Source organism: Phasianus colchicus, chromosome 32, assembly GCF_987193195.1.
Source record: "Phasianus colchicus chromosome 32, bPhaCol1.hap1.1, whole genome shotgun sequence".
NCBI lineage: Eukaryota > Metazoa > Chordata > Aves > Galliformes > Phasianidae > Phasianus > Phasianus colchicus.
In genome coordinates this window covers 1,497,905-1,517,452 of record NC_143467.1, presented here as the reverse complement: position 1 = coordinate 1,517,452, position 19,548 = coordinate 1,497,905, and the positions used below count along the sequence as shown (strand labels likewise).

The 19,548-nt window shown below is 60.6% G+C and overlaps 2 protein-coding genes across 4 annotated transcripts in view; one reads left to right on the top strand and one right to left on the bottom strand.

Moving 5' to 3' along the window:
• The window catches only part of NPHS1 (NPHS1 adhesion molecule, nephrin), a 79,059-nt gene extending 77,542 nt beyond the window's left edge, over positions 1–1,517 (bottom strand). The window contains exon 1 of one of the 3 annotated variants that reach the window (XM_090128156.1): positions 1,457–1,517. In XM_090128156.1, coding sequence (XP_089984282.1) covers positions 1,457–1,493 — 37 coding nt within the window. In that variant the 5' untranslated portion in view covers positions 1,494–1,517. Of the gene's footprint in view, positions 1–740; positions 939–1,456 lie in introns of those variants that run through there. The other 2 variants (XM_090128152.1, XM_090128157.1) reach the window with 2 other exon arrangements.
• A 782-nt stretch (positions 1,518–2,299) lies between these two features.
• Positions 2,300–18,681, top strand: LOC149914027 (uncharacterized). Its single transcript, XM_090128071.1, has 4 exons — positions 2,300–2,560; positions 9,536–9,593; positions 12,555–14,072; positions 18,491–18,681. The coding sequence occupies exons 1-4, from the start codon at positions 2,315–2,317 to the stop codon at positions 18,679–18,681; spliced, it is 2,013 nt and encodes a 670-aa protein (XP_089984197.1). The 5' UTR covers positions 2,300–2,314.
• The last annotated feature ends 867 nt before the right edge of the window (positions 18,682–19,548 follow it).

Genomic DNA, 19,548 nt, shown 5'->3' with positions numbered 1-19,548 from the left:
ACCCCCATTGCCTCCATTCTCCCCATTACCCCCAATGTCCCCCATGCCCCCATTGCCCCCAATGCCCCCATTACTCCCATTTGCCCCATTGCCCCCATTCCCCCCAATGCCCCCAATGTCCCCATTGCCTCCATTACCCACAATGCCCCCGATGCCCCCATTACTCCCGATGACCCCAATGCCCCCATTGCCCCCAATGCCCACAATGCCCCCATTCCCCCCAATGCCCCCATTACCTCCATTGACCACATTACCCCCAATGCCCCCATTGTCCCCAATGCCCCCATTACTCCCATTGCCCCCAATGTCCCCAATGCCTCAGTTCCCCCATTCCCCCCATTTCCCCCAATGTCCCCATTGCCCCCAATGCCCCCAATGCCCCCAATGCCCCCATTACCCCCAATGCCCCCATTACCCCCTATGTCCCCCATTGCCCCCATTTCCCCAATGACCCCAATGTCGCCATTACCCTCAATGCCCCCAATGCCCTCGTTACCCCCATTACCCCCAATGTCCCCATTACTCCCATTACTCACAATGCCCCCGATGCCCCCATTACCCCCAGTGTCCCCCATTACCCCCAATGCCCACAATGCCCCCATTCCCCCCAATGTCCCCATTACCCCCAGTGTCCCCCATTACCCCCAATGCCCCTGTTACTCCCATTACCCCCAATGTCCCCCATTGCCCTTCCCTTCACCCACCCCCGCTCCCACCGGCTGGGTGCTGCGGGTTCCCACCCTACTCAGTTCGTTGATTCGTGTTCCCTGCTGTCAGGCACAGATCTCCCCAGGTTAAGCACAAAGACCCCCAAAACAGCCATGGCAGCGGAGATCAGGAAATAAAAGGTGTTATCCAATTCTAATGCAGAAACAGCATTTGATTCTCACACCCCCAATGGCCCCATTGCCTCCATTGCCCCCAATGCCCCCCCAATGCCCCCATTACCCCCATTGCCCCCATTACCCCTATTACCCCATTGCCCCATTACCCCAATGTCCCCAATGCCCCCATTGCCCCCATTACCCACATTACCCCAATGTCCCCATTGCCTTCAATGTCCACATTACCCCTATTACCCCATTGCCCCCATTACCCCCAATATTCATAACACCCCCATTAACCCCATTGCCACCATTACCCCCAATGCCCCCATTCCCCCCACTGTCCCCATTGCCTCCATTACCCCCAATGTTCCCAATGCCCCCATTGCCCCCAATGTCCCCATTACCCCCAATGGCCCCAGAGACCCCAATATCCCTGTTACCCCCATTTCCCCCATTACTCCCAATGTCCCCAATGTCCCCATTGCCCCCAATTTCCCCAATGCCCCCATTGCCCCCAGCGCCCCCATTGCCCCCAGCGCCCCCATTACTCCCATTTTCCCCAATCTCCCCATCAGCCCCATGTTTCCCATTCCCCCCAATGCCCCCATTGCCCCCATTCTCCCCATTACCTCCATTGCCCCCAATGTCCCCCCCCAGGTCCTCCATTTCCCATCACCCCTCGCGCCCCCACCGCCCTCCCCCCATTCCTCCCAAGATGGCGGCGCCCGCAGCCCTCAACTTCCGCTCCTGCCCCTCCACTTCCGCCCCTAGTCCCTCCACTCAGCCCTTCCCAAGATGGCGGCGTCCACAGCCCTCCACTTCCGCTCTTCCCCCTCCACTTCCGCCACCACTCCCCTATTCCCCCACAGCCAAGATGGCGGCGCCCATGTCCCTCCACTTCCGCTCCACCTCCTCCACTCTCCTCCCCTCGCCTCCCACTTCCGCCTCTCGCCCTCCACTTCCTCCACTCCCCCTCCCACTCTCCCCACCCAAGATGGCGGCGCCTACGTCCCTCCACTTCCTCTCCTGCCCGTCCACATCCGCCCCTCCCCCTCCACTGCCTCCTATCTCCCCTATTCCCCCACACCCAAAATGGCGGCGCCCACATCCCCCCACTTCCGCCACCGCTCCCCTATTCCCCCACACCCAAGATGGCGGCGCCCATGTCCCTCCACTTCCGCTCCACCTCCTCCACTCTCCTCCCCTCACCTCCCACTTCCGCCCCTCCCTCTCCACTGCCTCCCCTCCCCCCTATTCCCCCGCACCCAAGATGGCGGCACCCACATCCCCCCACTTCCGCCACCATACCCCTATTCCCCCCGCACCCAAGATGGCGGCGCCCACATCCCCCCACTTCCGCTCCAGCCCTTCCACTTCCTCTCCTCCCCCACTCCACTTCCGCCCCTCACCCCTCCGCTTCCGTTCCGACCCCCTTCCACTTCCGCCGCCCGCCCCGCCCCTTCCGCCCCCTCCCTCCTCTCCCCAAGATGGCGGCGGGCGGCTCTCCCGCCGCTCCCCCTCCCCCCCGCGGCCGTTTCCCCGCTCGCCCCCCCCGCGGTCCGTCCCGCCCTCAATGCCCCCCCCGTTTACGGGCACCCCTCGGTGCCGTTTCCGGTACCGGAAGCGGGAGAGGAGCGGATCCGGGCCAAGATCCGGCGCTTCGAGCTCTGCTGGGCCTCACGCGGGGCCTGGGGAGGCTGAGGGAAATGCTGAGGAGCGCCAGGAGGGCGGCGGTGAGCGGGGGGGGCGGGGGGGGTGGGGGGTCTGGGGGGGATTTTGGGTCTGGGGGGGGTTTGGGGTTTAGGGGGGGATTTGGGGTCTGAGGGAGGTATGGGGCCTAGGGGGGGATTTGGGGTTTTAGGGGGGGATTTGGGGTCTGAGGGAGATATGGGGTCTGGGGGGGATTTGGGGTTTAGGGGGGGATTTGGGATCTGTGGGAGTTGTGGGGTTGAGGGGAGGATTTGGGGTCTGGGGGGGATTTGGGGTTTAGGGGAAGATTCGGGGTCTGGGGGGGATTTGGGGTCTGGGGGGGATTTGGGATTTTGGGGGGGGATTTGGGGTCTGAGGGAGTTGTGGGGTTGAGGGGAGGATTCGGGGTCTGGGGGGGGGGTTGGGGTTTAGAGGGGGATTTGGAGTGTGAGGGAGTTGTGGGGTTTGGGGGGAATTTGGGGTTTAGGGGAAGATTCGGGGTTGGGGGGGGATTTGGGGTCTGGGGGGGACTTGGGGTTTAGGGGGGGATTTGCGGTCTGAGGGAGTTATGGGGTCTGGGGGGGATTTGGGGTTTAGGGGGAGATTTGGAGTGTGAGGAAGTTGTGGGGTTGAGGGGAGGACTTGGGTTCTGGGGGGGATTGGGGGTCTGGGGGGGATTTGGGGTTTTAGGGAGGATTTGGGGTCTGGGGGGGATTTGGGATTTTGGGGGGGATTTGGGGTCTGAGGGAGTTGTGGGGTTGAGAGGAGGATTTGGGGTCTGGGAGGGATTTGAGGTCTGGGGGGGGTTTTGGGGTTTAGGGGGGGATTTGGGGTCTGGGGGAGTTATGGGGTCTGGGGGGGATTTGGGGTTTAGGGGGAGATTTGGAGTGTGAGGAAGTTGTGGGGTTGAGGGGAGGACTTGGGTTCTGGGGGGGATTGGGGGTCTGGGGGGGATTTGGGGTTTTAGGGAGGATTTGGGGTCTGGGGGGGATTTGGGATTTTGGGGGGGATTTGGGGTCTGAGGGAGTTGTGGGGTTGAGAGGAGGATTTGGGGTCTGGGAGGGATTTGAGGTCTGGGGGGGGTTTTGGGGTTTAGGGGGGGATTTGGGGTCTGGGGGAGTTATGGGGTCTGGGGGGGATTTGGGGTTTAGGAGGGGATTTGGGGTCTTGGGGGGGATTTGGAGTCTGAGGGAGTTATGGGGTTGAGGGGAGGATTTGGGGTCTGGGGGGGGACTTGGGGTCTGGGGGAGTTATGGGGTCTGGGGGGGATTTGGCGTCTGGGGGGGGATTTGGGGTTTGAGGGAGTTATCGGGTCTGGAGGGGATTTGGGGTTTAGAGGGGGATTTGGGATCTGAGGGAGTTGTGGGGTTGAGGGGAGGACTTGGGGTCTGGGGGGGATTTGGGGTTTGGGGGGGGTTGGGGTTTAGGGAGGGATTTGGGGTTTGAGGGAGTTGTGGGGTCTGGGGAGGATTTGGGGTTTAGGGGGAGATTCGGGGTCTGGGGGGGATTTGGGGTCTGGGGGGGATTTAGGGTTGAGGGGGGATTTGGGGTCTGGGGGGGATTTGGTGTTTGGGGGGGGGGTTGGGTTTGGGGGGATTTGGGGTTTGAGGGAGTTGTGGGGTCTGGGGGGAATTTGGGGTTTAGGGGAAGATTCGGGGTCGGGGGGGGATTTGGGGTCTGGGAGGAATTTGGGGTTTAGGGGAGGATTTGGGGTCTGGGGGGGATTTGTGGAGTTGAGGGAGGAATTTGGGGTCTGAGGGAGTTGTGGGGTTGAGGGGAGGATTAAGGGTCTGGGGGGGATTTGGGATTTTGGGGGGGATTTGGGTTTTAGGGGGGTTTTGGGGTCTGGAGGGAATTTGGGGTCTGAGGGAGTTGTGGGGTCTGGGGGCGATCTGGGGTTGAGAGGAGGATTTAGGATCTGGGGGAGTTGTGGGGTTGAGAGGAGGATTTGGGGTCTGGGGGGGGACTTGGGGTTTAGGGGGGGATTTGGGATCTGAGGGAGTTGTGGGGTCTGGGGGGGATTTGGGGGTTTAGGGGGGGGATTTGGGGTCTGAGGGAGTTATGGGGTCTGGGGGGGGATTTGGAGTCTGGGGGGGGATTTGGGGTCTGAGGGAGTTATGGGGTCTGGGGGGGATTTGGGGTTTAGGGGGGGTTTGGGGTCTGGAAGGGATTTGGGATCTGAGGGAGTTGTGGGGTCAGGGAGATATTTGGAGTCTGGGGGGCATTTGGGGTCTGGGGGAGTTATGGGGTTGTTGGGGTCTGAGGTACTTATGGGGTCTGGGGGAAATTTGGGGTTGGGGGGGTCTGAGGTATTTGTGGGGCTGTGGGGGGGGATTTGGGGTCTGGGGGCGGGATTTAGGGTTGGAGGGGTCTGAGGGAATTATGGGGAGGGGGGGAGTTATGGGTCGGGGGGGATTTGGGGTCGGGGGTTTATGGGGTCTTAGGGTGGGATTTGGGGTTGGGGGGGTTTGGGGTTTGAAGGATTTATGGGGCTGTGGGGGGGTTTGGGGGCTGGGGTTGATATGGGAGGATTTGGGATCTGAGGAACTGATGGGGTTGAGGAGAAGGTTGTGCGGCTAGGGTGGGGATTTGGGGTTTGAGGTTTTTATGGGATTGTGGGGAGGATTTGGGGTCTGGGGTCATTATGGGGCTGAGGTGGATTTGGGGTCTGGGGGGGGGATTTGGGGTCTGAGGTACTTATGGGGCTGCGGGGGGATTTGGGGGCTGGGGTCGTTATGGGGTGGAGGAGAAGATTTGGGGTTTGGGGTCATTATGGGGTCTGGGGGGGGGAATTTAGGGTATGGGTTCCTTATGGGGCTGAAGGGGGGGGCGTTGGAATCTGAGGTATTTATGGGGCTGGGGGGGATTTGGGGTTGGAGGTAGTTATGGGGCTGAGGGGAGGGTTGTGGGGTTGTGGGGCTGGGAGAGGATTTGGGGTCTGAGGCTTTTGTGGGGCTGGGAAGCACTTATGGGGCTGGGAGATACTTATGGGGTGAGCAGGTGCTTATGGGGCCAGGAGGTACTTATGGGGCTGAGCTACTTATGGGGTGAGGAAGTATTTATGGGGTTAAGGTAATTATGGAGGCAGGAGGCACTTATGGGGCTGGCAGACACTTATGGGGCCAGGGGTTACTTAAGGGGCTGGGAAATATTTATAGGGTTAGCAGTTAATTATGGGGCAGAGTTACTTACGGGGTGGGCAGGCACTTATGGGGGTTTTGAGGGACTTGTGGGGCTGAGGTACTTATGGGGCCAGCAGGTACTTATGGGGCTGGAAGGACCTTATGGGGCTGACGTACTTATGGGGTCAGGAGCTACTTATGGGGTGGCGGGCACTTATGGGGCCAGGGGGTACTTATGGGGCTGGGAAGTATTTATAGCGTCAGTAGCTACTTATGGGGCTGAGTTACTTATGGGGTGGGGAGGCACTTGTGGGGCTGAGGTACTTATGGGGCTGGAAGGAACTTATGGGGCTGGAAGGAACTTATGGGGCTGACATGCTTATGGGGTCAGGAGCTACTTATGGGGTGGCGGGCACTTATGGGGCCAAGGGATGCTTATGGGGCTGGGAAGTATTTGTAGGGTCAGCAGTTACTTATGGGGCTGAGGCACTTGTGGGGCTGGAAGGAACTTATGGGGCTGGGAGGTGCTTATGGGGTTAAGATGCTTCTGGGGTCAGGAGTCACTTATGGGGCCGGGAGTCACTTATGGGGCTGAGGTACTTGTGGGGCCAGGAGGAACTTAACGTGTCGCTGTCGCGTGTTTCCATGTCACGCGTGTCCCCACCGCGTGTCACGTGTCACGTTCGCGTGTCACACGTGTGTTCCTGTGTGTCCCCATGCTGTGTCACACGTGTGTGTCACGTGTGTGTCACGTGTCCCCACGTTCTGTCACACGTATGTTACATGTCTGCGTGATACGTGGTCACGTGTGTGCAGCGTCCCCCTGTCTCGTGTTTCCATCTCACGCGTGTTGTGTTGTGTCACACGTGTGTCTGTGTCTCGCGTGACTGCGTGTGATATTACACGTGTTCTCATTGCGTGTCACTGTTACATGTTGTGTTGTCATGTCACGTGTCCCCGTGTCACATCACATGCGTGTCACGTGTTCCCATCCCATGTTACTGCATCACACGTGTCGCGTGCTCCCATGACACCATCACGTGTGATTTTCTCGTGTCACGTGTCTGCATGTCGTGTTGTTGTGTCATGTGTGTTACGTGTTCATGTGTGTCATCGTGTCACGTGTGTTGTTTCCCCACGACACACATGTTCCCGTTGCACATGTGTTGTGTCATCACGTCACATGTGTCCCCGTGTCACGTGTGCTCGTGTCACGTCATGTGTGTCTCCGTGTCGTGCCATGACGTGTGTTCTTGTGTCTTGTGTTCTTATGTCACGTATGTCGTGATGTTACGCATGTCCCCATGTCATGCGTGTGTCTATGTCACGTGTTTCCATGTCATGTTATGTCACGTGCTTTTATGTCATGTGTGTCCCCATGTCACAGGTGTCCTTGTGTCACGTGTTCCTGTGTCACGTCATGTGTGTCTCCGTTACACATGTGTCCCCATGTCATGTCACATTACGTGTGTCCCGTGTGTCCCTGTGCCGTGTATCCCCATGTCACGTCATGTCACGTGTGCCTGTGTCATGTGTTTCTATGTCACGCGTGTCCCCATTTCACGTGTGTCGTTGTGTCGTGTCCCCATGTCATGCATGTCACCATGTTACACGTGTCATTTGTCACGTGTTCCATGTGATATCACGTGTGATCTCATGTCACGTGCGTTTCTATGTCATATAGCATCACGTGTGTTTTTGTGTCACGTGTCTTCATTTCATGTGTGCTCTTGTGCCACGTGTTCCCACGTAGCGTCATGTATGTTCGCACGTCACGTGTGTCCCCACACACATATTGCTATGTCATGCATGTTTCCATGTCATGTGTGTCCCGGTATCACGTGTCCCCATGTCACACGTGTCTTTGTGTCACGTGTTCCCATGTCACGTGTGTGCCCACGTTACTCGTGTCCCCGTGTCACGTGTGTCCCCACGTCATGTCACACCACGTGTGTCCCCGTGTCACGCGTGTCACGGTATCATGTGTGTCCTTGTGTCACGTGTCCCCGTGTCCCATCACACGTGTGTCAACATGTCCCCGTTGTGTGTTCCATGTCTGAATGTGACATCCGTGTCCCCGCAGTGGGCGGGGCCTGAGAGAAGGGGGCGTGGCTTATGGGTGTTCATGACGGGGGCGGGGCTTGTGGGGTGGGCGTGGCCTATTGGTGGGCGTGGCTTACGGGAGCACCGATTTGGGGGCGTGGCTTGCGGAATGGGCGTGGCTTATGGGAGTGAGCATCACGTGGGCGGGGCTTATGGGGGCGGGGCTTAAGGGAGAACAGATCGCTGGCGGTGGCGTAATGAGGGGCGTGGCTTACGGAGGGGGCGTGGCTTACGGAGGAGGCGTGGCTTAAGGGATGAAGCTTTCTGTTTCTGGGCGGGGTTTCGGTAGTGGGCGTGGCTTAAAGGAATACGGATGCTGGGGGCGTGGCTTGAAGAAGGGGCGTGGCCTACGGGGGCACGGCTTCGTGAAAGGGGCGTGGCTTCATGCAGTGGGCGTGGCTTATGGGAGAACTCGTGAGGTGTGGCCGACATAGTGGGAGTGGCTTATGGAGGGGGCGTGGCCAACGGGGGCACAGCTTAATAAGGAGTGTTGTATGGAGGGGGCGTGGCTTATGGGGGCGAGGCTTTCAGAGGGCGTGGCTTGTAGAGTGACGGCCCTGTGGGCGGGGCTTAGCGAGGGGGTGTGGCTTAGGTAGTGGGCGTGGCTAAAGGGAGTATCCTCGGTGGGGGCGTGGCTTGATGGGGGCGTGGCCTACGGGTCATCGCTTGAGAATGGGGCGTGGCTTCATGCAGTGGGCGTGGCTTGTGGGTGGGGTGTGTCTTATGGGGGCGTGGCTTAAGAGGGAGGGATTGCTTTATGTGTAGGGCGTGGCTTACGGATGGGGGCATGGCTTATGGAGGGGGTGTGGCTTATGGAGGGGGCGGGGCTTGATGACTCAAGCATTCTGACCTGGGTTTCTTGGGTGGGCGTGGCTTAGTGGGCGTGGCTTAAGGGGTAATGGGTGGCGGGGGCGTGGCTTATGGAGGTGTGGCTTATTGGGGAGTGGATTTAGGGGCGTGGCTTAGTGATGGGGGCGTGGCTAATGGTAGAGCGGCTTGGTGGGCGTGGCTTTTAGAGGGGGCGTGGTTTCTGTGGATAACATGGGCGTGGCTTAACGAGGGGGCGTGGCCTACGGGGCATGGATCGCGAAGGGGCGGGGCTTAATGCAATGGCCGTGGCTTATGGAGGGGGCGTGGCTTGTAGGAGCGTGTATTGGGGCGTGGACTTTTGGAGGCGTGGCTTAATGAGGGTGTGTCGTATTTGGGGGGCGTGGCTTCCAGATGGGGGCGTGGTTTACGAGCCGGGGGCGTGGCTTACGTTGGGCACGGCTTATGGGAGAATGGATCGATGGGCGTGGTTTATGAAGGGGGCGTGGCTTATGAAAAGGCGCACCTTATTGGCTGAGGTTTATGTGGGCGTGGCTTACGGAGGGGGCGTGGCTCATGAAAAGGTGCACCTTATTGGCTGAGGTTTATGTGGGCGTGGCTTAGGAAGGGGGAGTGGCTCATGAAAAGACGCACCTTATGGGCTGAGGTTTATGTGGGCGTGGCTTAGGGAGGGGATGTGGCTTATGAAGGGGGCGTGGCTTATGAAAACATGCATCTTATTGGCTGTGGGTTATGTGGGCGTGGCTTGAGGAGGGGGCGTGGCTTACAAAAAGGCACACCTTATTGGCTGCGGATTGTGTGGGCGTGGCTTGGGAGGGGGCGTGGCGTGTGAAGGGGCGTGGCTTATGAGAAGGCTCACCTTATTGGCTGAGGTTTATGTGGGTGTGGTTTAGGGAGCGGGCGTGGCTTGCGGAGCGGGGGGGCGTGGCCTGCGGTGGGCGTGGCTAACCGTGGCTCCGCCCCCAGGTGCCGTTGCCGGGTTTCCTGCCTGACGAGCTGGCGGCGCCGCGGAGGTCGAGGAGAGGTGAGTGGCACGTGTGTGACACGTGTGTGACACGTGTGTGTGACACGTGTGTGTGACACGTGTGTGTGACGTGGCTGTCCCCAATACATGTCTTGAGTGTTTCCTCCATGTTCCTAGCGTGTCCCCTGTACGTCCCCAACGGGTCCCCAGCTTATCCCATGTGTGTCCTTAACGTGTTCCCAACGTGTGTCATGCGTGTCCCCAACGTATTCTTTGTGTGCCCTTAACGTGTCTCACATATGTCCCCGTCTTGTCCCCATGTGTCCGTAACGTGTTTCCAACATGTGTCACGTGTGTCCCCAACTTGTGGTCCGTGTGTCCTTAACGTGTCCCCAACATATCTCACACGTGTCCCCATCTCGTCCCCATGTGCTCTTAACGTGTTCCCAACGTGTGTCACGCATGTCCCCAAAATGTTCCATGTGTGTCCTTAACGTGTCCTTAATGTGTGTCACGCGTGTTCCCAACTTGTGCTCCGTGTGTGTCCTTAACGTGTTCTCTACGTGTGTCACATATGTTCCTATCTTGTCCCCATTTATCATTAACATGTTCCCAACGTGTGTCACGCATGTCCCCAAAATGTCCCATGTATGTTCTTAACATGTCCTGAATGCTTGTCACGGGTGTCCCCAACTTGTGCTCTGTGTGTGTCCTTAACGTGTCCCCAACGTGTGTCACGCATGTCACCATCATGTTTTTTGCGTGTCCTTAACGTGTTCCCAGCATGTGTAAGGTTTGTCCTCAACACGTTCTTTCTGTGTTCTTAACACGTTCCTAACACGTCTTTCACATGTTCTTCACATGCGTTCTGAGTGTCCGCAGCGTGTCCCCATGATGTCCCTTGTGTGTCCCCAATGCGTGCCTTGCGTGTCCCATGCGTGTCCCCAACATGTCTCCAATGCCTCTCTATTCTGTGCTCTGCGTGTTTCTAGCGTGTTCTTAGCATGTTTTGTGCGCATCGTTAGCACATCACCAACGTGTTTCCTGTGTGTTCTTAGTGTGTTTCTAACGTGTCTCACGTGTGTCCCCAATGTCCATCCTGAGTGTCCCCAACACGTCCCCAACGTGTCCCTCGTGTGTCCCCAACGTGTCTGCAACATGTCCCCAGCATGTGTCATGTGTGTTCTCAACACGCTCTCCATGTTTCCAGTTCATGTTTTATGTATGTTCTCAGTGCATTTCATGGATGTCCCGTGGGTCACACGTGTGTCCTAACGCGTGTCCTTAACATGTGTCCCCTGTGTCCTCTCAGTGTGTCCCCAACGTGTCCCCAACATGTCCCCAATGCGTCTCCAACGTGTGTCACGTGTGTCCTTAACGTGTGCTCAGTGTCCCACGTGTGTTCCATGCATGTCCCACACTTGTACCCTGCGTGTCCCCAGCGTGTGTTTTGCATGTCCCTAACGTGTGCCCTGTGTGTCCCTTGAGTGTCCCCAGTGTGTCACCAACACGTGTGCTGTGTGTCCCCAACATGTCCCCAACGTGTCACCGACATGTGTCCTGCGTGTCCCACGTGTGTCCCCAACGTGTCCCCAGTGTGTCCCACGTGTGTCCCCTCAGTGTCCCCAACGTGTCCCCAGTGTCCCCCCAACTTCCCCAATGCCCCCGATGTGCCCTAAATGTGCCCCCAGTGTCCCCAAGGTGCCCCCAATGATGTCCCCAACACCCCCACCTTGTCCCCAACATGTCCCCACTGCCATCCCCAACTCCCCCCTTCACTAACCCCCCCCCACGTGTCCCCAAGGTGCCTCCAATGTCCCCAAGGTGTCCCCAAAGTGTCCCCAACATCTCCAATGTGTCCTCAACATTCCCAATGATGTCCCCAGTGTGTCCCCAATGTCCCCAAGGTGCCCCCAATGTGCTCCCAGTGTCCCCAGTGTGTCCCCAAGGTGCCCCCAATGTGTCCCCAGTGTCCCAAATGTGTCCCAAACGCCCCCACAATGCCCCCAGTGCCCCCAACATGTCCCCAATGTCCCCAAGGTGCCCCCAACGTGCCCCAGTGTCCCAGATGTGTCCCAAATGCCCCCTAATGCCCCCAACGTGCCCCCAATGTCCCAAATGCCCCCCCCAGTGTCCCAAATGTCCCCACAACGTCCCCATTGTGTCCCCCAATGTCCCCAAGGTGTCCCCAGTGTGTCCCCAGTGTCCCAAATGTGTCCCCAATGTGCCCCCAATGTCCCCAGTGTGCCCCCCCAGTGTCCCCAACGTGCCCCCATTGTCCCTGCAATGCCCTCAGTGTCTCCATGGTGCCCCCAAGGTGCCCCCAGTGTCCCAAATGTGTCCCAAATGTGTCCCAAATGCCCCCCCCCAATACCCTCAACGTGCCCCCAATGTCCCCAGTGTGTCTCTAGTGTCCCAAATGTGTCCCAAATGCCCCCCAATGTCCCCAGTGTGCCCCTATTGTCCCTGCAATGCCCCCAATGTCCCCAGGGTGGCCCCAGTGTGTCCCAGATGTGTCCCAAATGTGTCCCAAATCCCCCCCCCAATGTCCCCAAGGTGCCCCCAACATGCCCCCAACGTGTCCCCAGTGTCCCAAATGTGTCCGAAATGCCCCCCCCAATGCCCCCAACATGCCCCCAATGTCCCCAACGTGCCCCTAGTGTGCCCCCAGTGTCCCAAATGTGTCCCAAATGCCCCCCCAATCTCCCCAACGTGCCCCCAGCATCCCCAAGGTGCCCCCAGTGTCCCAAATGTGTCCCAAATACCCCCCCACAATGCCCCCAACGTGCCCCCAGCGTCCCCAACGTGCCCCCAACGTCCCCAAGGTGCCCCCAGTGTCCCAAATGTGTCCCGAATGCATCCCAAATGCCCCCCAATGTCCCCAAGGTGCCCCCAGCGTCCCCAAGGTGCCCCCAACGACGTCCCCAACACCCCCCACTTATCCCCACCATGTCCCCACTGCCATCCCCACCCCCCCTTCCTCCTTTTCACCAACCCCTTTCCCCCCACATCTCCCCCCAGCTTCCACCCCATCCCCCCATCACCCCCCGCCTCCCCCCGACGGCGACGACGACGACAGCAGCGACGACAGCAGCAGCGACGACGACAGCAGCCCAGCAACCAACACCAGGGCCACCACCAGGGCCACCACCAGAGCCACCAGCAGGGCCACCAGCGGGGCTACCAGCAGGGCTACCAGCAGGGCTACCAGCAGGGCCACCCCGAGGCTGAGCCCCAGATCCGGCACGGTGCTGAGGAGGCTGAGACAATTTGTGATGCCTCTGATCAGCGCCCGTTCGTCGCGTCCCATCCGACCCCCCCGCAGATTTGTCACCGACGGGGACACGGGGAGGGGGGTGGCGCCCCTCGGGGACAAAGGGACAGAAGGGGGGGGTAACGGGGTGGGTGATGCCGGGGGAGCTGAGGGGGTGGGTGGTGGTGATGATGGGGGAGGGGGGGTTGGGGACAAGGTGACACGCGGTGGTGGCACTGCGAAGGGCGTTGGGGACAGGAGGGGGGGGGTTGGGGACAAGGTGATGCGTGGTGGCAGTGTGAAGGCCTTTAGGGACAGTAGGGGGGGGGTTGGGGGCAAGGTGACACGTGGTGGCGCTGTAAAGGTTGTTAGGGACAATAATGGGGGGGTTGGGGACAAGGTGACGCGTGGTGGCACTGCGAGGGCCATTGGGGACAATAAGGGGGGGGTTGGGGACAAGGTGACACGTGGCGGCACTGCGAAAGCCATTGGGGACAATAAGGGGGGGGTTGGGGACAATAGGATGGTGTTTGGGGACAGCGTGACACGCGTTGGTGGCACCGCAGAGGGCGTTGGGGATAATGGGGGGGGGGTTGGGGACAAGGTGACACACGGTGACAGCCCTAAGTGTGTTGGGGACAGGCAGGCGGTGCTTGGGGACAACAGGATGGTGCTTGGGGACAAGGTGACATCCTTTGGTGGCACTGCAGAGGCCACTGGGGACAGTCAGGTGGTGCTTGGGGACAAGGTGACACCCGTCGGTGACAACCCGAAGCGTGATGGGGACAACAGGGTGATGCCAGGGGACAAGGTGACATCCTTTGGTGGCACTGCAAAGGCCATTGGGGACAGTCGGATGGCGCTTGGGGACAAGGTGACACCAGTTGGTGACAGCCCAAAGCACAGCGGTGACAACAGGACGGCTGTTGGGGACAACGTGACGTCCGTCGGGGACAGCCGGATGGTGCTTGGGGACAAGGTGACACCCGTGGGGGACAACACAAAGGGCGCCGGTGACAAGGTGACAACCCTTGGTGGCACTTCAGAGCCAGTTGGGGACAGTCGGATGGCGCCTGGGGACGAGGTGACACCGCTTGGGGACAGCCTGAAGGGCAGCGGTGACAGCAGGACGGCTGTTGGGGACAATGTGACACGGATTGGGGACAATGTGACACGGATTGGGGACAGCAGCACAGCCCTGGGTGACAGCCTGCAGGACGGCGGTGACAACGGGACGCCAGCGGGTGACACCACAGTGGCAACTGGGGACACCGCAGAGCCAACAGGTGACACCAGAACCCCCCCAGGTGACCCCACAACCCCCCCCAGGTGACACTTTGACCCCCCAGGTGACACCGAAGCCCCCCAGGTGTCACTTTGACCCCCCCCAGGTGACCCCATAGCACCCCCCAGGGTGACACCAAAGCCCCCCAGGTGACCCCATAACCCCTCCAGGTGACACCAAAGACCCCAGGTGACATTCTGACCCCCCCAGGTGTCACCAGAACCCCTCTGGGTGACCCTATAACCCCTCCAAGTGACCCCATAACCCCCCCAGGTGACACCAAAGCCCCCCAGGTGACACTTTGACCCCCCAGGTGACACTTTGGCCCCCCAGGTGACCCCAGAACCCCCCCAGGTGACACCAAAGCCCCCCAGGTGACACTTTGACCCCCCAGGTGACACTTTGGCCCCCCAGGTGACCCCAGAACCCCCCCAGGTGACACCAAAGCCCCCCAGGTGACACTTTGACCCCCCCAGGTGTCACCAGAACTCCTCTGGGTGACCCCATAACCCCCCAGGTGACACCAAAACCCCCCCAGGTGACCCCATAAACTTTCAGGGTGACCCCATAACCCCCCCTAGGTGACCCCATAACCCCCAAGGTGACACTTTGACCCCCCAGGTGACCCCATAACCCCTCTAAGTAACCCCATAACCCCCTCAGGTGACACCAAAGCCCCCCAGGTGACCCCATAAACTTTCAGGGTGACCCCATAACCCCCTCCAAGTGACCCCATAACCCCCAAGGTGACACTTTGACTCCCCCAGGTGACACTGTGACCCCCCCGAGCTGATCCCATAACCCCCCCAGGTGACGCTTTGACCCCCCCAGGATACCCCACAACCCTCCAGCTGACCCCAAATCCCCCAGATGACCCCATAACCCGTCTAGGTGACACTAAAGGCCCCCAGGTGACCCCATAACCCCCCCAAGTGACCCCATAACCCCCCCCAGGTGACATCAAAGTCCTTCATATGACACTGTGAGCCCCCCCAGGTGACACCATAATTCCTCTGGGTGACCCTATAACCCCCCAGCTGACCCCATAACCCCCCCCATATGACCCCAAACTCCCCCATCTGACCCCATAAGCCCCCAGGTGACCCCATAGCCCCCCCAGGTGACACTTTGTCACCCCAGGTGACCCCATAGCCCCCCCAAGTGACCCCAACCCCCCCCATATGACCCCATAAGCCCCCAGAGAACCCCACAACCCCCCCAGTCTGATACTTTCCCCCCACAGCTGACCCCATAGCCCCCCAGGTGACCCCATAGCCCCCAGGTGACCCCATAACCCCCCCAGGTGACACCAAAGCTCGCCAGGTGACACTGTGACCCCCCCAGGTGTCACCAGAACCCCTCTGGGTGACCCCATAACTCCCCAGGTGACACCAAAGCCCCCCCCAGGTGACCCCATAAACTTTCAGGGTGACCCCATAACCCCCCCTAGGTGACCCCATAACCCCCCAGGTGACGCTTTGACCCCCCCCAGGATACCCCACGACCCTCCAGCTGACCCCAAATCCCCCAGATGACCCCATAACCCCTCTAGGTGACACTAAAGGCCCCCAGGTGACCCCATAACCCCCCCAAGTGACCCCATAACCCCCCCCCAGGTGACATCAAAGTCCCTCATATAACACTGTGAGCCCCCCCAGGTGACACCATAATTCCTCTGGGTGACCCTATAACCCCCCAGCTGACCCCAAACTCCCCCATCTGACCCCATAAGCCCCCAGGTGACCCCATAGCCCCCCCAGGTGACACTTTGTCACCCCAGGTGACCCCATAGCCCCCCCAGCTGACCCAAACCCCCCAGATAACCCCACAACCCCCCCAATCTGACACTTACCCCCCCCAGGTGACCCCATAGCCCCCGCAGCTGACCCCAAACCCCCCAATCTGACCCCATAAGCCCCCAGAGAACCCCACAACCCCCCCAGTCTGACAATGCCCCCCACAGCTGACCCCAAACCCCCCAATCTGACCCCATAAGTCCCCAGAGAACCCCATAGCCCCCCCAGTCTGACAATTCCCCCCCCAGCTGACCCCATAGCCCCCCCAGGTGACACTTTGTCACCCTAGGTGACCCCATAACTCCCCCAGGTGACCCCAACCCCCCCCAGCTGACCCCAAACCTCCCAGATAACCCTACAACCCCCCCAGTCTGACACTTCCCCCCCCCCCAGGTGACCCCATAGCCCCCCCCAGGTGACACTTTGTCACCCCAGGTGACCCCATAATCCCCCAGCTGACCCCAAACCCCCCCAATCGTACCCCATAAGCCCCCAGAGAACCCCACAACCCCCCCAGTCTAACACTTTCCCCCCACAGCTGACCTCATAGCCCCCCCAGGTGACCCCATAGCCCCCAGCTGACCCCATAACCCCCCCCAGGTGACACTTTGTCACCCCAGGTGACCCCATAACCCCCCAGCTGACCCCAAACCCCCCTATCTGACCCCATGAGCCCCCAGAGAACCCCATAGCCCCCCCAGTCTGACAATTCCCCCCCCAGCTGACCCCATAGCCCCCCCAGGTGACACTTTGTCACCCTAGGTGACCCCATAACTCCCCCAGGTGACCCCAACCCCCCCCAGCTGACCCCAAACCCCCCAGATAACCCTACAACCCCCCCAGTCTGACACTTCCCCCCCCCAGGTGACCCAATAGCCCCTGCAGCTGACCCCAAACCCCCCAATCTGACCCCATAAGCCCCCAGAGAGCCCCACAACCCCCCCAGTCTGACAGTTGCCCCCCACAGCTGACCCCAAACCCCCCAATCTGACCCCATAAGTCCCCAGAGAACCCCATAGTCCCCCCAGTCTGACAATTCCCCCCCCCAGGTGACCCCACAGCCCCCCCAGGTGACACTTTGTCACCCTAGGTGACCCCATAACTCCCCCAGGTGACCCCAACCCCCCCCAGCTGACCCCAAACCTCCCAGATAACCCTACAACCCCCCCAGTCTGACACTTCCCCCCCCCAGGTAACCCCATAGCCCCCCCAGGTGACACTTTGTCACCCCAGGTGACCCCATAACCCCCCAGCTGACCCCAAACCCCCCAATCTGACCCCATAAGCCCCCAGAGAACCCCTCAACCCCCCCAGTCTGATACGTTTCCCCCACAGCTGACCCCATAGCCCCCGCAGCTGACCCCAAACCCCCCAATCTGACCCCATAAGCCCCCAGAGAACCCCACAACCCCCCCAGTCTGACAGTTGCCCCCCACAGCTGACCCCAAACCCCCCAATCTGACCCCATAAGCCCCCAGAGAACCCCATAGCCCCCCCAGTCTGACAATGCCACCCCCCCCAGGTGACCCCATCGCCCCCCCAGCTGACACTTTGTCACCCCAGGTGACCCCATAGCCCCCCCAGTCTGACAGTTGCCCCCCACAGCTGACCCCAAACCCCCCAATCTGACCCCATAAGCCCCCAGAGAACCCCATAGCCCCCCCAGTCTGACAATTCCCCCCCCCAGGTGACCCCATAGCCCCCCCAGGTGACACTTTGTCACCCCAGGTGACCCCATAGCCCCCCCAGTTGACCCCAAACCCCCGGATAACCCCACAACCCCCCCAATCTGACACTTCCCCCCCCCCAGGTAACCCCATAGGCCCCCCAGGTGACACTTTGTCACCCCAGGTGACCCCATAACCCCCCAGCTGACCCCAAACCCCCCAATCTGACCCCATAAGCCCACAGAGAACCCCACAACCCCCCCAGTCTGATATGTTTCCCCCACAGCTGACCCCATAGCCCCCGCAGCTGACCCCAAACCCCCCAATCTGACCCCATAAGCCCCCAGAGAAGCCCATAGCCCCCCCAGTCTGACAGTTGCCCCCCACAGCTGACCCCAAACCCCCCAATCTGACCCAATAAGCCCCCAGAGAAGCCCATAGCCCCCCCAGTCTGACAGTTGCCCCCCACAGCTGACCCCAAACCCCCCAATCTGACCCCATAAGCCCCCAGAGAACCCCACAACCCCCCCAGTCTGACAATTCCCCCCCCCAGGTGACCCCATAGCCCCCCCAGGTGACACTTTGTCACCCTAGGTGACCCCATAGCTCCCCCAGCTGACCCCAAACCCCACAGAGAACCCCACAACCCCCCCAATCTGACACTTTCCCCCCCCCAGGTGACCCCATAGCCCCCCCAGATGACACTTTGTCACCCCAGGTGACCCCATAACCCCCCAGCTGACCCCAAACTCCCCTATCTGACCCCATAAGTCCCCAGAGAACCCCACAACCCCCCCAGTCTGACAATTCCCCCCCCCAGGTGACCCCATAGCCCCCCCAGGTGACACTTTGTCACCCCAGGTGACCCCATAGCCCCCCCCAGCCGACCCCAAACCCCCCGGATAACCCCACAACCCCCCCAATCTGACACTTTCCCCCCCTCCCTCCCCCCCCAGGTGACCCCACACCACACCAATGGCCTCCAGCCTCTTCCTCCCCTCCCTCCTCCTCCTCCTCCCCCTCCCCACCTCCGTCCCCCCCCCCGGCCTTCGTCGCCCCGCGCCGCTCCATCCTCCGCCAGGCCACCTTCCATTGGACGTCCCCAAGCTGTCACCCCCCCCCCCAGGACCCCCCAACGGGGAGGTGACAATCGGCGACGGCGCAGTGACACCGGAGGACCCCAAACCATCCCTCCAGGACCCTCGGGGGACCCCAATTAACCCCCGACAACAACGCCGGGTGACGATTGGGGACAACGCGGATGTCCCCAATCCCGTGACTCTCAATGACCCCAAAGCTACTTTTGGGGACCCTAAAAGACACAACGGGGTCCCCGCGCCCCCCACCCGCCGCCCCCCTTTGCTGCGTGCCCCTCAGTTCACCCCCAGTGCTGCCCACCTACGGATCTACCAGTCCCTGAGGGATGGGGACACCGAGAGCCCCGGTGTCACCGCTGTCACCGCCGACGGGGTCCCCGAGGGTCAGCAGAGGCGTCACCTCCCCCCCGCCAACCATCTGATGCTGCCCCATTTCGGGATGGAGGGCGGGGGGGGGACGGCGGTGGGGGCACAAAGGGGGGCTTTGGGGGCATTGGGGACAGCAAGGGGGGATTTGGGGACAGCAGGGGGGGATTTGGGGATGCAAAGGGGGGATTTGGGGACAGCAGGGGGGGATTTGGGGACACCAAGGGGGGATTTGGGGATGCAAAGGGGGGATTTGGGGACACCAGGGGGGGATTTGGGGATGCAAAGGGGGGATTTGGGGACAGCAGGGGGGGATTTGGGGACACCAAGGGGGGATTTGGGGACAGCAAGGGGGGATTTGGGGATGCAAAGGGGGGATTTGGGGACACCAAGGGGGGATTTGGGGACACCAGGGGGGGATTTGGGGACGCAAAGGGGGGCTTTGGGGACACCAAGGGGGGATTTGGGGACAGCAGGGGGGGATTTGGGGATGCAAAGGGGGGCTTTGGGGACACCAGGGGGGGATTTGGGGACACTAAGGGGGGATTTGG